The sequence below is a fragment of the Octopus sinensis genome, linkage group LG13 (genome assembly GCF_006345805.1).
Source record: "Octopus sinensis linkage group LG13, ASM634580v1, whole genome shotgun sequence".
Taxonomy (NCBI): Eukaryota; Metazoa; Mollusca; class Cephalopoda; order Octopoda; family Octopodidae; genus Octopus; species Octopus sinensis.
The window spans coordinates 4,475,072-4,492,189 of record NC_043009.1 but is presented as its reverse complement, the minus strand read 5'-3'; the positions used below and the strand labels follow the sequence as shown (position 1 = coordinate 4,492,189).

Genomic DNA, 17,118 nt, shown 5'->3' with positions numbered 1-17,118 from the left:
TGTGTATATATATAATGTGTGTGTATATATATATATATGTATATATATATAATATATATATATATGTGCATATATATATGAATATATATATATATACATATATATATAAATATATATATATACGTATGTGTATAATATACATATATATGTATATATATATATATGAATATATATATATATAATATATATATATATATATATATTCTTATAAATATATATATATATATATATATATATACACACATATATTTATTTATGTGCGTCTGTTTGTGTTCATATATACATAGATATACATGTAATTATATACACACACACACATATATATATATACGGATGTATAAGTACACACACACACACAAATATATGTACATAGATACATATGTGCATGCATACGGTATATATTGTTAACCGAAACATGAATCAGCTGACAAATGAGCGGTTTGTTGTCTTGGGCTGTGCAGAAGAATTTTAAGATTCTGCTTCTTCGCGAATCGATGCAACTAATTACTTCTTCGCTACCGTCCTGATGCCGTGTATCATGACTAACCCCCACATCTAAGATTTAGATTAAATTATGGAGTCATGGTTTAGATTCACAACATCTCCCTAAGGTATACTACGCACAATTATAAATGGAGCAGAGGAATTCGTGATTATTAAGTACCGTTGTTGTTGATTTTGCTTCTGCTGATGGTGTAGTTGCTATTTCTTTGGCTTATTCGTGTTCCTCTTGTTAGTGTGGCTGCATTTTTAATGGTGCCTTTATATATGTATATATATATCTATCTATCTATCTATATATATATATATATTGCATGTATGTTGTATATATGTATGTATATTATGTATGAATATATATATATTGAATATAATAATTAATAAGGGTGAGAGAATTAGATACTAATTTAATAGTATATCTATTCAACACCAAGTGGCCTATGCTCGAGAAACCTGGATTATTATAATATTTTATAACATATTATAATATTTTTACAAAATAAATATAAGAGAGTGGTCACTATATGGCTCACTCTAGCACCTTATCCAAAAGGTTTCAACCACGAAAATACATGTTTCCCATGAAAGTCAGTACTATTGTTAGCTCACACGTGTGAGCTAACAATCGTACTGACTTTCATGGGAAACATGTATTTTCGTGGTTGAAACCTTTTGGATTAACTGGTGCTAGAGTGAGCCATATAGTGACCACTCTCTATATTTATATTATATATATATATGAATATATATATATCTATATATATATATATATATATATATATGTATGAATATATATATATATACTATATATATGAATATATATATATATATATTATATATATATATATATGTGTGTGTGTATATATGTCATTATTATATTAATTATTATTATTATTATTATTATTATTATTATTATTGATGCATCGATGCTGGCAGAATCGTTAGCACGCCGGGCGAAATGCTAATCGGTATTTCGGCTGCTGCTAATTTCCGAGTTCAAATTCCACCGAGCTTGACTTTGGTTTTCACAAGTGATGATAATTCAAGATAACCATGTTGGGAATTAAATTATGAACGTAAATCACCAGAACAATTAACCCAAGACATTTGGTCCGACGCTCTAACGATTGTACAAACTCACCTGCCTTAACTAGTTTCAAAATAGTAACCTCAATATAACATCTGTATTCTAACATAAATATATAATTCTAATATGTGCGAGCAGAAATTTTAATATTCAAAAGGTCATGTAGTTGTTACTAAATTCCGGCGAACGATAATCTATTTTGCCGACCCGATGGGAGATCCTCTTAGTAGTAACCTAGAAGACGGACAAATTGTCTTGAGGCAAGAATGCCTTCAATCATTGCGTCTGTTAGGTACTAAAATGAGCACTCCGTCGGTTACGACGACGAGGGTCCCAGCTGATACGATCAACTGAACAGCTTGCTCGTGAAATTAACGTGCAAGTGACTGAGCAATCCACAGACAGGTGTACCCCCAACGTAGTTCTCAGGGAGACTCAGCGTGACACAGAGTGTGACAAGGCCGACCCTTTGAAATACAGGTAAAACTCATTTTTGCCAGCTGAGTGGACTGGAGCAACGTGAAACAAAGTGTCTTTCTCAAGGACACAATGCATCACCGGGAATCGAACTCACGACCTTAAGATCGTGAGCCGAATGCCCTAACCACTAAGCCACGCGCCTAACATAACGATAAAACAACAACAATCAGAACAATAGGACGAACGGAAACACTAACAACAAAACACCAAGTAATTGCGCAAAATATCGCTGCATTATAATCAAACCGGATGTGAGGAATTTGCTGAGAATGCACAATGTAGAGTGCATTGCAAAGGTTATTTAATACTATAATGCAGGAATATGTTTTCCATTAAATTCAAATAACAGTAGAACTCTATCTCTCTTTGGAACCAGGCAATCAGAGAATGGCATTAAATTAACATTTTGAAATGGTAAATTGAAATGGAATATTATAATTGAACGAAGACACTGGATTGGTAGGATTGTATGGGCATCGAATGAAATCACATGAGGTAGTTAGTTAGTATGCCTGCAGTTATGGGGTCAAGTCGCGCCGATATTAACTTGTCTTTCGACTTTCAAGGGGTCAATAATATTGAGTGTCAGGCAACTGTTTGGATCGTTATAGCTGAGGAAACAGTGTGCCGTGTGCTTATAAGTCAACCCAGCGAATAATATGCTCCTATCTATCTATCTATCTATCTTATATATTATATATATATATATATATTATATATATATATATATATATATATAATATATATATATATATATGTATGTATATATGTATATACAGAGAAAGAGAGGGAGAGATAGATGGAGATAGAAACACACAGAAAAACGCACTATATTATATATATATATATGTATGTATGTACGGATTTCTGTGTGTGTTGTGCCATGATATGATAAATAACATACATAATTTCTCCTATTCAACGTTATTCAGTAAAATAACAAAGAATGTTTATGTCGTCAACTAAAAAAAAATCTCGAAAAAACATGACAGTTGAAATATTCTTCCATCGTTGTAAGATGGCTGGGTGGTGTATCAGGAAAACTCATTATTCATCTCAAAGCTGACATCTTAACGTTTATTTATTTAATATTTTATATGCATCATACACAGATATCACTACTTCACGTGTGTGGGTATACACAGATGTGTGCATGTAGTCATATATATATATGTATGTATATTTATATATAAAACTGTTGTTACTCTGAGAAGTTTATATTTCGGCAAAATTGTGAGGTTAAAAAAGTTATGCATACATACGCGGGAGAATATATATTTTTTACTTTGTATGTTTGTTATTCGTGAGGTAGCTCCATTGCCCGTTTGATATTAGAACTACTGGCAAACTCAACAGACAGCTGGTATTAATAAAGCACAATATTTTATGGGATTCTTCAGCTCACATCATATATATATATATATATATATATATATATATATAAACATACCGATGCTTACACAACATGGAAAATTAAATACTGAGTTTAAGTTTTGTTTATATAATGATAATAATAGAACTATTAGCATTAATTGCAATAACAGTTTTACATTCATTGCTTAATATAATATGGTGGATGACAGATTAGTAGAGTTTATAATGGTGAAACCCATTATATATTTGTTTACACACATTTACGTTCTAGGTTCAGTTTTTACCTAAGTTGATTAAGCTTTTCATCCTTCCTAGGTGGAGAATAGATAAGCCTTAATGGACTCCTACGTCTCTGATGCTTTAATCCATTAACACTTTCTGCATAAATAGACGCATTTGTGCTTATGTCAGAATACATTATTCCCTACCGGAAGTTCGAATCAGTGGCAAAATCGTAAGAATATCTGAGCAAATGTATTGCGGTAACTGTTCTGTCTTTTAAGGTTCTGTGTTCAAATGCCGGCGAGGACAACTTTGCCTTTTATTTTTTTGGTGTCATTCAAGTACTGTGATCGTTACTGTCTCTTCAAAATTGTGGGAACCTAATTTGGTATCACTTGTTCTCTATCGTTAAATTTCTTGCTGTTCTCATTGATTAGTCCCGGGATAATCCTTAACACATAACCCTGTAAACGAAGCGATTCTAAGTATGATTATCCACCTGCTTCAGATACAGTGTACGTAGGACTTCATTGCTCAATCCGTGATTACTGTGTTCAACTGAACAGGTGAGTTTCCACCCATGTACGGGTAAGTTGTCCGGAATTTTTCTCGTGTTTTCTTATACGTGTTTTATATAATTTTTTAGTAATTCTGTGTTCATTAGAGTATATTAGTGATTTTAATGCGTAGATGGTAAAATGTCATCGACCTTTTCTTTTGACGTCCGCCCAAAACAGTATAACTTTCTCTTTTAAGTTTTATTGAATGTATGGGCATTAGTGACTCTCTTTTTTCTCTCTCTTTTAGTTGTTTCAGCCATTTGACGGTGGCCATGCTGGAGCACTGCACTTAGTCGAGCACATGGTTCCAGATTCAGTCCCACTGCGTGGCACCTTGGGCAAGTGTCTTCTACTATAGCCTCGGGCCGACCAAAGCCTTGTGAGTGGATTTAGTAGACGGAAACTGAAAGAAGCCCGTCGTATATATGTATATATATATATATGTGTGTGAGTGTGTGTGTGTGTGTATATGTTTGTGTATCTATGCCCCCCCCCCCCAACATCGCTTGACAACCGATGCTGGTGTATTTACGTCCCCGTAACTTAGCGGTTCGGCAAAAGAGACCGATAGAGTAAGTACTAGGCTTACAAACAATAAGTCCTGGGGTCGATTTGCTCAACTAAATGGCGGTGCTCCAGCATGGCCACAGTCAAGTGGCTGAAAGAAGTAAAAGGGCAAATGAGTAAAAGAGTATTATTATTATTATTATTATTATTATTATTATTATTGTGCTGAGTGATTTATGATAGCATCCCAGAAAATAGATTAATACCAATGAAGAGAAAAGAAAAGAAAAGAAACAATGTAAAAGAAAATTAAGGTCTAAAGTAATTTCGAAGGAAGCGGTACATAATGTGTCGTTTTGTTTTATGGAGAATAACTATGGATATGAATATTTAGCATGTTATGAAAAGAATGTGTTGTATGGCATCATGTGTTAAGAACATTCCATACATTACATGTGTATAAAGATGTGTATAAAGATGTGTACATACGCGTGAATGTGTTTATATATGTGCGTGTACGTGTGTGCTTGCATGTATGTATGTATGTATGTATGTATGTATGTATTATGTATGTATAATTGATGCCCATCATTGTGGTGATATTACTTTCTACAATATGAATGAATATAAATGAATAGATAATTGATATAAGACCGCAGCTTCGGCGGCGGTCAGTGACTCAGATCTTTCTGTACTCTACGAATGGGAGCTGAAGAAATTTAGCTTATATTATATTTCAGATATGGGATCTGCTATGTTCATATTTGATATTTGGTCAAATCGAGTTGAGGCGAGACAAATTGTACACAATACAATTGTCAACCAACTCACAGATGTTTAGTGCGATTCATGAACAGTTATATATATATAAATTTGAAAAAAAAAATCACCTTTTATCAATTCTATAATGAAAAATTAAATTATACCATCTAGAAAATTACATATATATTTTTTCGAATTTATATATATTATACTTTATGAAATTTAGTTTAGTATTTCTAAATTGAATTTTTCCTTGTAAGTTTGGAATAATATTCCCTCATATTATTATTATTATTATTATTATTATTATTATTATCATATATATATATATATATATATTATATATATATATATATATATATTATATATCCTGGTCTTGAAAAAATAATCTAATGAAACTTATACACAAGAAAACCAGACCATGTTCCTACGTAATTAACCAGATTACAAATTCTCATTATCAAAATATTCGTATTAATGTTCGTAACCGCGGTCAGAATACGAAATCACTCTTCTTGATTCGATTAGAAGATCGGCTATGATTTTTTTTTTTTTTTTTGTTCTTTAGCTTGGTACAATAACTTTGTCTCTGTTTACTTCACAAGAAAATCTCGAAACCATTTCGTGAAAGAAATGATGATAAAGGCACGTTATGCTACAGGCAGCGAGAGATCATTGCAATGATTACAGAGCTGATAAAATCGTCATCGTCTGACATAAGTTTGCTTAACATTTAACAACTTCAATATATAACATGTTTGAAAGGAAATCTAGCTGTTACCTATTCGCCCATCCGTCCATCTATATATAAGTATGTAAATATGTATATGTATCAGTACTATATACAGTCACACATACACTCCGTATAGTTGATAGTGTACAATGATGTTTCCTTTTCTTGTATAGTGTTTATATCTTCCATCACCAAGTTCTGAGGTATCTTCGGCCGAAACACTTACTAAACTCTGATATTATAACACGAAAGCAAGTAAACTGAGTATGGTGTCCATGTATGAACGTATCCCTGTATGTATGTATAATATTTGATACATGCGTTAATATACGTTACTGCAATATATATATAGGCGCAGGAGTGCCTGTGTGGTAAGTAGGTTGCTTACCAATCACATGCTTCCGGGTTCAGTCCCAGTGCGTGGCACCTTGGTCAAGTGTCCTCTACTATAGTCTCGAGCCGACCAAAACCTTGCGAATGGATTTGGTAGACGGGAACTGAAAGAAGCCTGTCGTATATATGTATATATATGTCTATATATGTTTGTGTGTCTGTGTTTGTCCCCCCCAACATCACTTGACAACTGATGCTGGTGTGTTTGCGCCACCGTAACTTAGCGATTCGGCAAAAGAGACCTATAGAATAAGTAGTAGGCTTACAAACAATAAGTCCTGGGGGTCGATTTGCTATACTAAAGGCGGTGCTCCAGCATTGCCGCAGTCAAATGACTGAAACAAGTAAAAGACATATATATATATATATATATATATATATTATATATATATATATATATAATATATATATATATATATATACATATACAATCGGTTTTGCATGTGTATGAATGTGTGCGAGTCTGTGTGTCAGTCGTTCAATATATGCACTGACACTTCCACACGATGTACGGAGTAAACATCAAGCACTTTATATATACATACAAACATAGTATGTATTTATGTGTATAATATATGTGTGAGTAGGCATCAGTAGTTATACATATATATGGTCACAGACGCATTCACACAGTTATAAGTATTAGTGAGAAACACCGAGTGTCCGTTACTTGTCTCAAAGGAAAATTAGTAGTACTGAAAAAAAAAATGTCACATTTATAGATATGTGTGTTAAGGAAGGAGGAAAAAAAAGGGGCATATAAGGAAAGCAAAAAGAGGAAGAATAAATCATTGATAGAATATAAGATTTGATATGAACACACAAGAATGACACTGAAGTAATCTGAAGAAAAATAGCGTAACACTACCACTTTTGTACTCAATAAGATTACTGGTCCGGTTGGTAAATACGATACACTGATAACAATTACGTGTTCTGTAAAAAAAGAGGAAAGAAATGGTGTTTTAGATAAGAGAGATTAAAGAAGCAAAAAATGTTGATTATGAAAAACTGTTAAGATTATCAAGCAAAGATGTTGCGTTGTGTGTCTACCTTAATAACAGATAGGTGAGCTGTTTAGTTGTTCTGTTTTAAGAGTCGTTATTAAGGCCATGCTGGAGCACTGCATTTTTGGTGGTTTTAGGGATGATTGTAGGTTAAGTTTTCTTTCCCTCCGTTCTTACACCATGTGGTTCAAGAAGGACATTTCCGCAGCGCCTTCGTGATTTCTTTGACGAGTACTATGATAGTGGTATAAAATTTTGAGGAGACATCACGGGTTTTGATATGCGCTTTTCGAAGACTATATATTTTCCGGTTACGGCCATCTTTGAGAAGGCGGGATGGGGAAACCCATAGAAGCAAAAAGAAAGAAAGAAGGCGGCGAACTGGCAGAAACGTTAGCACGTTGGGCGAAATGTGTAGCCGTATTTTGTCTACCATTACGTTCTGAGTTCAAATTCCGCCGAGGTCGACTTTGCCTTTTATCATTTCGGGGTCGATTAAATAAGTACCAGTTACGCATTGGGGTCGATATAATCAACTTAATCCGTTTGTCTGTCCTTGTTTTTCCTCTCTGTGTTTAGCCCCATGTGGGCAGTAGAGAAATAGGTATTTCGTCTGCCGTTACGTTCTCAGTTCAAATTCCGCCGAGGTTGACTTTGCCTTTCATCCTGTCGGGGTCGATTAAATAAGTACCAGTTACGCACTGGGGTCAATGTAATCGACTTAATCCCTTTGTCTTTCCATTTTTGTCCCCTCTAAGTTTAGCCCCTTGTGGGCAATAAATAAATAAATAAATAAAAAAAAGAAAGAAAGAAAGAAAGGAAGAAAGAAACAAACAAAAGAAAGAAAATACTTATGTTAATTGGCAGGTATCGACTACGTTAAAAGGTTTCAAATTTGACCTCGATAAGGTTTGAAATCGGTGCTCAGGTTTTACAATAGATTACAAGTTTTTGTTAGTAAGCTACTAGATGTATGACAAAGTTATTGAATGCATGAATCCACTGAAAGACATTACCAACTACAATAAGCAAATTTTTAAAAAATACAAACAAACAAAAACAGGAGGAGGAAAAAAGAAAACAAAATAGCTTCCTTCCTTTGTGTATAAATGTAGAGCGAATCAGTACATCTCGCTTTAATACTCTTGGGAAATATTTGAAGCAAACGCGAAAAAAAAAAACTTATTAAAAGTACTTTGGTTGAGGTTGATGTATGTAGCGTATGTAACACAGATGCATGCAAGTATGTATGTATGTATGCATGTATATATGTATATATGTATGTATGTATGTATGTATGTATGTATGTATTATTATTAATATTGTTGTTATTATATTATTATTATTATTATCATTATCATTATTAATATTATTATTATTATTGTTATTATTATTATTATTATTATTATTATTATTATTAATATTAATATTATTTTTAATATTAATATTATTATTATTATTATTATTAATATTGTTGTTATTATTATTATTATTATTAATATTGTTGTTATTATTATTATTATTATTAATATTGTTGTTATTATTATTATTATTATTATCATTATTATATTATTATTATATTATTATTATTATTATTATTATTATTATCATTATTATTATTATTATTATTATTATTATTAATATTGTTGTTATTATTATTATTATTATCATCATTATTATTATTCGCTGCTGTGTGATAGGGAGGTAGAGGTAAAGTGTCTTCAACTGGAATAGTGAGTCACATTTGTTATTGTTTTCGCCACTGCCGCCACCGCCGAGTGCGTCGTTGTTGTTAAGTCCTAAATCAGGGCTTATTGATTAGACATACGATCAAAGGCGCGAAAGCTGTGACTATCCCAGCCTTTGCATTACAGTCACTGAATGAGATGACCATAGGGCCACTTAATTCAATGACCGAGCAACGAGTGGCTGGCTGCTATGTTGCTATTTTTAGTAACATTCTTGTTGATGTTGACGTAGTTGTTGATTAGCCCTAAATCAAATTTACAATCGTAGATATTTCATCCACGGACAACTCGCATATATTTTAATACCCAAAACTATCTAACCGGATGCGCCCTTCATTTTTGTCGTTAAGTTTCTGAAAACAGAAGACCGCCGTTATTTGAGTAGTATTTGGCTAATTGAGTCAGCAAATAGTAACTCAGTTGTGGATAGTAACAAAGAACACCTTAAACGAAGTTTAGTAAATATATCATTGAAAAAGGAAATCAATAAATGCTTTCAATATTCTGGATCTTTTCGAAGTGAGTTCAAATCTTGCCACGGTCGTCAGCTTCGGCTTTTATCCTGCCAAGGTCGATAAGAAAAAAAAACTTTTCCCTTGGATTACATCGGTGGCGTGGAAAGGGAAGGCTGGTATGTATGGGTGACTACTGGTCTTCCATAAACAACCTTGCCCGGACTTGTGCCTCGGAGGGTAACTCTCTAGGTGCAATCCCATGGTCATTCGTGACCGAAGGGGGTCTCCGATCTAGCAATCTATCTAGCTCTCTAGCTATCGCGCTCTCTCTCTCTTCTCTCTATTATATATATATATATATATATATATATATATAATATATATATATATATATATATAATATATATATATCATATTTAGATAGATATACATATATACATAGAAATGCGTATAATATACGCATGTTGTATGTATGTGTGTATGTATATATATATATACATATATATGCATACATATATGGCTGTGGATATGTATGCATATATTATATATGTGTATGTATATATCTACATACATGTACACAAACACACATATATATGCATGTGTATAAGTATGCATGCATGTGCACGTGGGTTTATGAAGTCGTTTGCAGATAATTTTATTGCGAATTACGATATATTACTTAGAGGCGGAATGATTATGAGATATTCGCATATTCATGTTCTGTTAATAATATTCATATAATCAACACTTTTAGAAATGTATGAGATAAGAATTTGGTAATTCCGACTTTAAAGTAACGTGCAATTCGAATACTATTTTAACAGAATTATTGGACTAAACTCAACACGATAAAGGTGGTTCAGGTTTTACTGACTTCGGAGGAATGAAATTTACAATCGGAACTGGCAGAATATGAATTCATATAAGTGAACAAACAGCGATGCGCAGAATTTTGTATAGGGTAAAGCATTGAAATTTATCTCTCTACCGATTGCGTCAACGCAAATGCTCTACAATATCTAGAAATAATGAAGTGTGACTCATACAAATCTATTATAGTTTAAAAAACAAAACGTACAATAACTGAATCAATATCGAACACAAAACCATCCTGATCCCAGCATTGAAATCAACAACACGTGTATTCACATGCATCATAGTTTTCAGCCTAGAGACAACACATGAATATAGTTAAGTACCAATTATTGATCTTTACACAGGCTGATGCATCGTGTGTGCATACAATGAATGGTTTTGTGCATACATGCAACACTATAACAAAGAGAATAAATGAATGCAGTGAAGCGTTTATGTATAAAAAAATGTGTACCCGTTCACTTCAGTTCATGTTTACATAAAGATTTCGACTTGTGTAACACGCGAGGAAATAGAGGGAAAATGCTTACACGCTCGCAGCTATTTAGGCCTAATGATTTGTTGTGAGTAGCAGACCATATAATTAAGAATTAACTTCCCCAAGACAAGGCTCAACAACCTCAGGCTCGGCAGGAATATATTTTAACTGTTGCTCAGAAATATAAAAATAGCCAGTATAGCATACACACACACACACACACATATACACGTAAACTCACATACACACAGAGTTTTAGGTATTCTTTCGTGAAGATTGGTAAAAAATGTTATTCATTAATAGTGCATATACACCCACACACTCACAAAAGCACGTAAACATAAATTCTTATGTATGTGTGTATATATGTGTATCTATGAATATTTTTATGTAGATATTTATGTTTTGTATGAGTATGTATGAGTGTGTGTATATAAATATATATATATATATATATATGTGTGTGTGTGTGTGTGTGTGTGTGTGTGTGTGTGTGTGTGTGTAGTGGAATTTACAGAAACACAAAAGACGAAGACAGGTGTATAAACAATAAACAGGTGTATAAGTTTTACGCTCGGGAATGTGAGAAAGTCTTTTACAATTCGAGCCTACGCTCTTCAACAGAAAAGAACACGAGAAAATAAACAGAGGGAGAGAGAATAAAAAGACGTTTAGTGGTTAGCGTTCGATCATATACACAAACACACATTTAAAATTTTGTGTGTGAGAGAAACTCCCACGTTTGTGTGCATATCTACGCACACATACACACACATACACACACACACATACACACAAAGAGAAAATTCTGATTTTTAAATTGTCTTAGATGTTTTAAAGCAGTGGGAGAAGTCTCACTACGACTATATAACTGAACTTTTTATTACCAAACAAATTACACAGAAATAGATAAGCTGTTAATATGCAATTTTGCCAGTATCAATTTCTATGTTCCGTCATTCAATTTCAAAATCTAGTTAATATCGTCTCTAGCTGGAACCAGTAAAGTAGTTAAAGAAGATCAGTAAAAGAAAATTAAGTATAAGGACGATATCAGATTGTTGGTTATAACATCTTCGTACAAAGATTTCGTTTATTGTCATTTGCAGTTGCTTGGTACATACATTGAAATTCCAGTTCAATAGAGCTTAATTTGAAGTGTTATGATAGAGAAGAAGATAACATAAATATATTAGTGATAACATTGGCTTTGAATGGAAGAATTATATGTCAAGGTCAATGACGTCGCTTTTACGAACGGAATCAAATCAAAACAAGTATCATGTTTGATGTCATTCGTAAAATTGAAAGACTTGGAATGATTTGAAAATGATTAAATGAATGGAAAAAAAAAAAGATATTTTGGTAAATTATATTCGCTGCATGTGTCCTCGCATAAACTTTTGAAATATGAAGTAAATGAAGTCGAGGAAGAGGGAAAGTAAGTGATGGAGGATGTAAGCATCGGAAGATTAATTAAAGTTGAAATTTTGTGAAAGTGTGTAAGATAAAGTAAAGGAAGGTAGATAGTGTATAGGAAAGGAAAATGTTTATTTAGATTTTCGGTTGTTGGAGGGTTGTACAATGTGAGGTGGGTTCCATTTGGGATGTCTTATTATTGAATTCAAACTGACATGGATAGAAATATAATTTAAAAGAAATGAATTTCAGAGAGGAACATATCGGAAAAATAACAGAAAAATGAGGTGTATATATATATATATATTATTTTGTTTGTCACGAGATGCGTTCGTGTGTTGCGCTCAACTAAACTATGGAACAACATCGAAGACATAAACAAAATCGATAACATAATGAAAATATTTTGTGTTACGCTTTAAACAACCTGCACTATGCAACGAATTCGAAGACAGCGACGAAACCTATTTATGAAGGTTCATAAGTGTATGCAACTGAGTAGAAATGTGCGTGTATGTGTGTGTGCGTGCGTGTGTACCTGTGCGTGTAAAGTCCACGTGACTCGCAAACATATATAGTTGTAGAGAAAAGTTAAAAGAATTAGAGAACAATGAAAATGTAATCTATCGGAGAAGATCAATAAGAGACATTTAGATGATAAGGTGAAAACTAGCAACAATGTGAACGTGGCTCACATTGAATATGATAATGTCGACCAATATGATGTTGATGATGATGAGTATGATGATGATGAGGAGGATATGGTTCACGCTGATGATGGCATTCATGTTTCTATTTATATTACTGAGATCTTTACTGTTGGTTAAGCCCTGTTCACCTTCGCTTGTACAAACCCGTGACGACTATCTCATCTTTTATAGACGATAAAAGTCGCCCTTTTCAAGCGTAGCCAGGCTCATGGGCACGGTTTCCCGTTTTCTGTGGCGTATGTGCTCCCCCCAGCTGGACGGGACGCCAGTCCATCGCTGCGTTACTCAACATACAGGAAAAGAGAGTGAGAGAAAGTTGTGGCGAAAGAGTACAAAAGGGGCTGCCACCACTCCCTGCCGGAGCTTCGTGGGGCTTTCAGGTGTTTTCGCTCAATAAACACACAATAAACCGCGAGCCTCCGACCGCGAGTCCGCTGCCCTAATCACTGGGCCATTGCACCCCCACAATATCAGGGAAATAATCTAACCAATGTCTTTCTTTTCCTATTTTTTTTGCTTTAAGAATGAAAGGGGCAATTTAAGAAAAATTTCGAAACGATTTCTAGCTTCTCGATCCAACATATCGACCCTTATTCACTGGTTTACGATGGCTATGTACTCTTACGTAATCAAACGTCTGTATATTCCAGAGGAAAATATATTAGCTTTTTTTATATGTTTAAGTCCTTATACAAAACATTGGCAGCTGAACCGAAAAAAATTGTATTTCCCTGAAATCCAGGCGCGTGATTTGCCTATCCATCCTTGAACATCACACATGATTCCCTATGAATCTTACAACTTTCCTTTTAATTTAATTATTAAACGGGCTTCAGTTATTAGAATATTGTCATATTGAAGAACCGCTTTCAAGAGATCTTAAGCAGTCATGGTGATCTTAATGCGCATTTTAACCTGTTTCTCCTCCCACTTTTCAATTCATCTCTGTTGAGATATGAAGTGAGAACTTCACCTGATGAAGGACATACCGCATACCGCAATGTCCCGATCGGGTGGAAACTCAAGAAAGTAGCATTGTGTACGTGCACACATGTACACAAACACACACACATATATACGCACAAACACACACATGTTTATATTCTTTTATTCTTTTTCTTGTTTCAGTCATTTGATTGCGGCCATGCTGGAACACCGCCTTTAGTCGAGAAAATCAACAAAAGTAAACCTGTCACCTTTGTTACAATTACTTCGTATTCCAAAGTAGGCACAGTTATTACTATGTTATGATAATATAAACTCTGGTGCTGGTTATTATTATCATTATTAATATCATTTGTGGCGTCTGTAACAGTAATATATCATCAACATAATCATCATCATCATCATTATCATTATTATCATCATCATCATCATCATCATCACCATCATCATCATCATCATCATTATTATTATTATTATTATTATTATTATTATTATTATTATGTGGATGATGACGGTAATAAAAGAAATGGTAGCAATAAATGCGAATTTTTCCAATAATGGATTTCCATTTCAAAATATAAATAGTAAAATTACTATTATTTTTTTTTGTTCTTCCTTTTAAATTTTGTTAAAATTGTTGCTTGGTATGATGCAAATTTGTAGAATTCGAAGAAGACGAACGAGCGAAAATTGAAGTTCAGTGAGCTGTATTTCCTTAAAAATTATAAAACAAAAACACCTATAATAATAATAATAATAATAATAATAATAATAATAATATAATAATAATAATAATAATAATAATAATAATAATTTTTTTTTTAATGAAGCTGATATGATATAATACGATTTGACGACATCCCATAAAAAATAAGGTGATATTTGCAACCAAAATCAAAAATGAAAATTCTAAACCATATCAATAGTGTGACGGATTGGAAACGAAACAACATTTCAATGTTTGAGTTAAAATCCTGCGGTTACTTTACTTTAATGCATTTTTATGTTTCCAACCGAGTTTGAATATTTTTTTTATTGATTATATCACTCCTACACACAGATGCACCTGACACAAATCTATAGAATCATTATTTACAGACATATACGCACTCACTCTTGAATAGAAAATTATCTTCACTATCCAGCGTTAGTGTCATCGTTTATATGTACTATTTATTAATATTGTTGTTCTCGAGGCGAATAATTAGCAGGATTGTTACCAAGCCGGACAAAATGCTTAGTGGCATTAGGTCCGTCTTCACGTACTGAGTTTAAATTCCACTGAGGTCGACTTTACGTTTCATCATTTCGAGGTAGATAAAATAAGTACCGGTTGAACGCTGGGCTCAATATAATCGACTTACTCCCTTCCTCGAAACTGCTGGCCTTGTGCCGAAATTTGAAATCATTACTATTATTGTTTTTGTTGTTGCAACTGCTGTTGGTCTTGTAGAATGGATACAAAAAATAGTGGGGCGAAGGCATTACCCTTGCTGGTAAGATTGATCCTTGATCTGTGGGGCTTTTGATTAGACCTAGATGGATGGTCTTGTCTATCATCAATTGTTCAAATCTCTCTCCCTCTCCATTTCTTTCCCCTTATCTTTTTATGTAACCTCCTACACAAACATACGCACAGCGACACACACAGAATAACACACACACACACACACACACACACACTGTAAACTGTTCTTGAAATGTCCTGATTTCCATGTGACAAAAACAAGAAATCGTCATTAATATTTCCATGTTTTTTTTTAAAGAGATATGAGTTAAGAGGTCAATTCTCTTCGATAAAAGAAAAAGTGAAAAAAATGTCCAGGATTGCAAAAATACACAAAACTTCAATTGAAATCCACTGTAAAAGTAAAGCTGTTAATTCTCCTTGGATGAATAACAAAATAAAATGAAATAAAGGCCAATCAACGGTGAATGAAAACCAATCTAGATGGAGTTTCGTCTAGACTGACCACATAATAACCACCAGAGGAATGGCAAAACTAAAATAAAGTAAAAAAAAAAAATGGATGAATATAAAAAAAACAATTTTACTGACAGCTGACGGCGATGTTGACGAAAAAAGTCTATCCCCCCAGAAGACGACAGGGTGAGTGAAGGAGATGGTGATGATGATGGTGATGATGATGAGGATGATAACGACGATGACAGCTACAACAGCCAAAAAGAAAATCATGTTGACAACGATGTTAACGGTGAAAAAGAGTATCACTGCTGTCGATCATGATGATGATGATGATGATTACGTTGATGATGTTGTTAATGATGACGATGAAGATGATGGTGATGATGATGAGGATGACGATGAAGATGATGGTGATAGCGAAGGTAATGATGATGATGTAGGTGATAAAAATTATAACAGAGGCAACAGTGATGAAAGCTGAATACGATGCTACTCTTCTTGATGACAGTGATGATGATGATGATGATGACGCGACGACAGTGTTCGTAGTGGCAGTGATGGTGACAGTAATAGTCATGATGATGATGGTGATGATGATGTAATGGCATGGTGGTGACCATTAACATGATCCTGATAATCATTAAAAAACGATTACATCGAAAATAAGCAAGGAAAGCGGCGACACTGGGTTGTTTACCGGACAACGGGAAAAAATAGGCAGACTTTGTAATGCTGTAGTAGTAGTAGTAGTAGCAGTAGTAGTAGTAGTAGTAGTAGTGTAGTAGTAGTAGTATAGTAGTAGCAGCAGCAGTAGCAGTAGTAGTAGTAGCAGCAGCAGCAGCAGCAGCAGCAGCAGCAGCAGTAGTAGTAGTAGTAGTAGTAGTAGTACAAAGACCCCCTTCGGTCATGAATGACCATGGATGGGTTTACACATAGA

At 33.7% G+C, this 17,118-nt stretch overlaps 1 protein-coding gene across 1 annotated transcript in view; it reads right to left on the bottom strand.

Annotated features, from left to right (window-relative positions):
* Positions 1 to 17,118, bottom strand: part of LOC115218431 — a 598,209-nt gene that overhangs the window by 186,032 nt on the left and 395,059 nt on the right. The window contains exon 3 of the mRNA XM_029788240.2: positions 7,485 to 7,552. Within this exon, the coding sequence (XP_029644100.1) occupies positions 7,485 to 7,552 (68 nt within the window). The remainder of the gene's footprint in view (positions 1 to 7,484; positions 7,553 to 17,118) is intronic.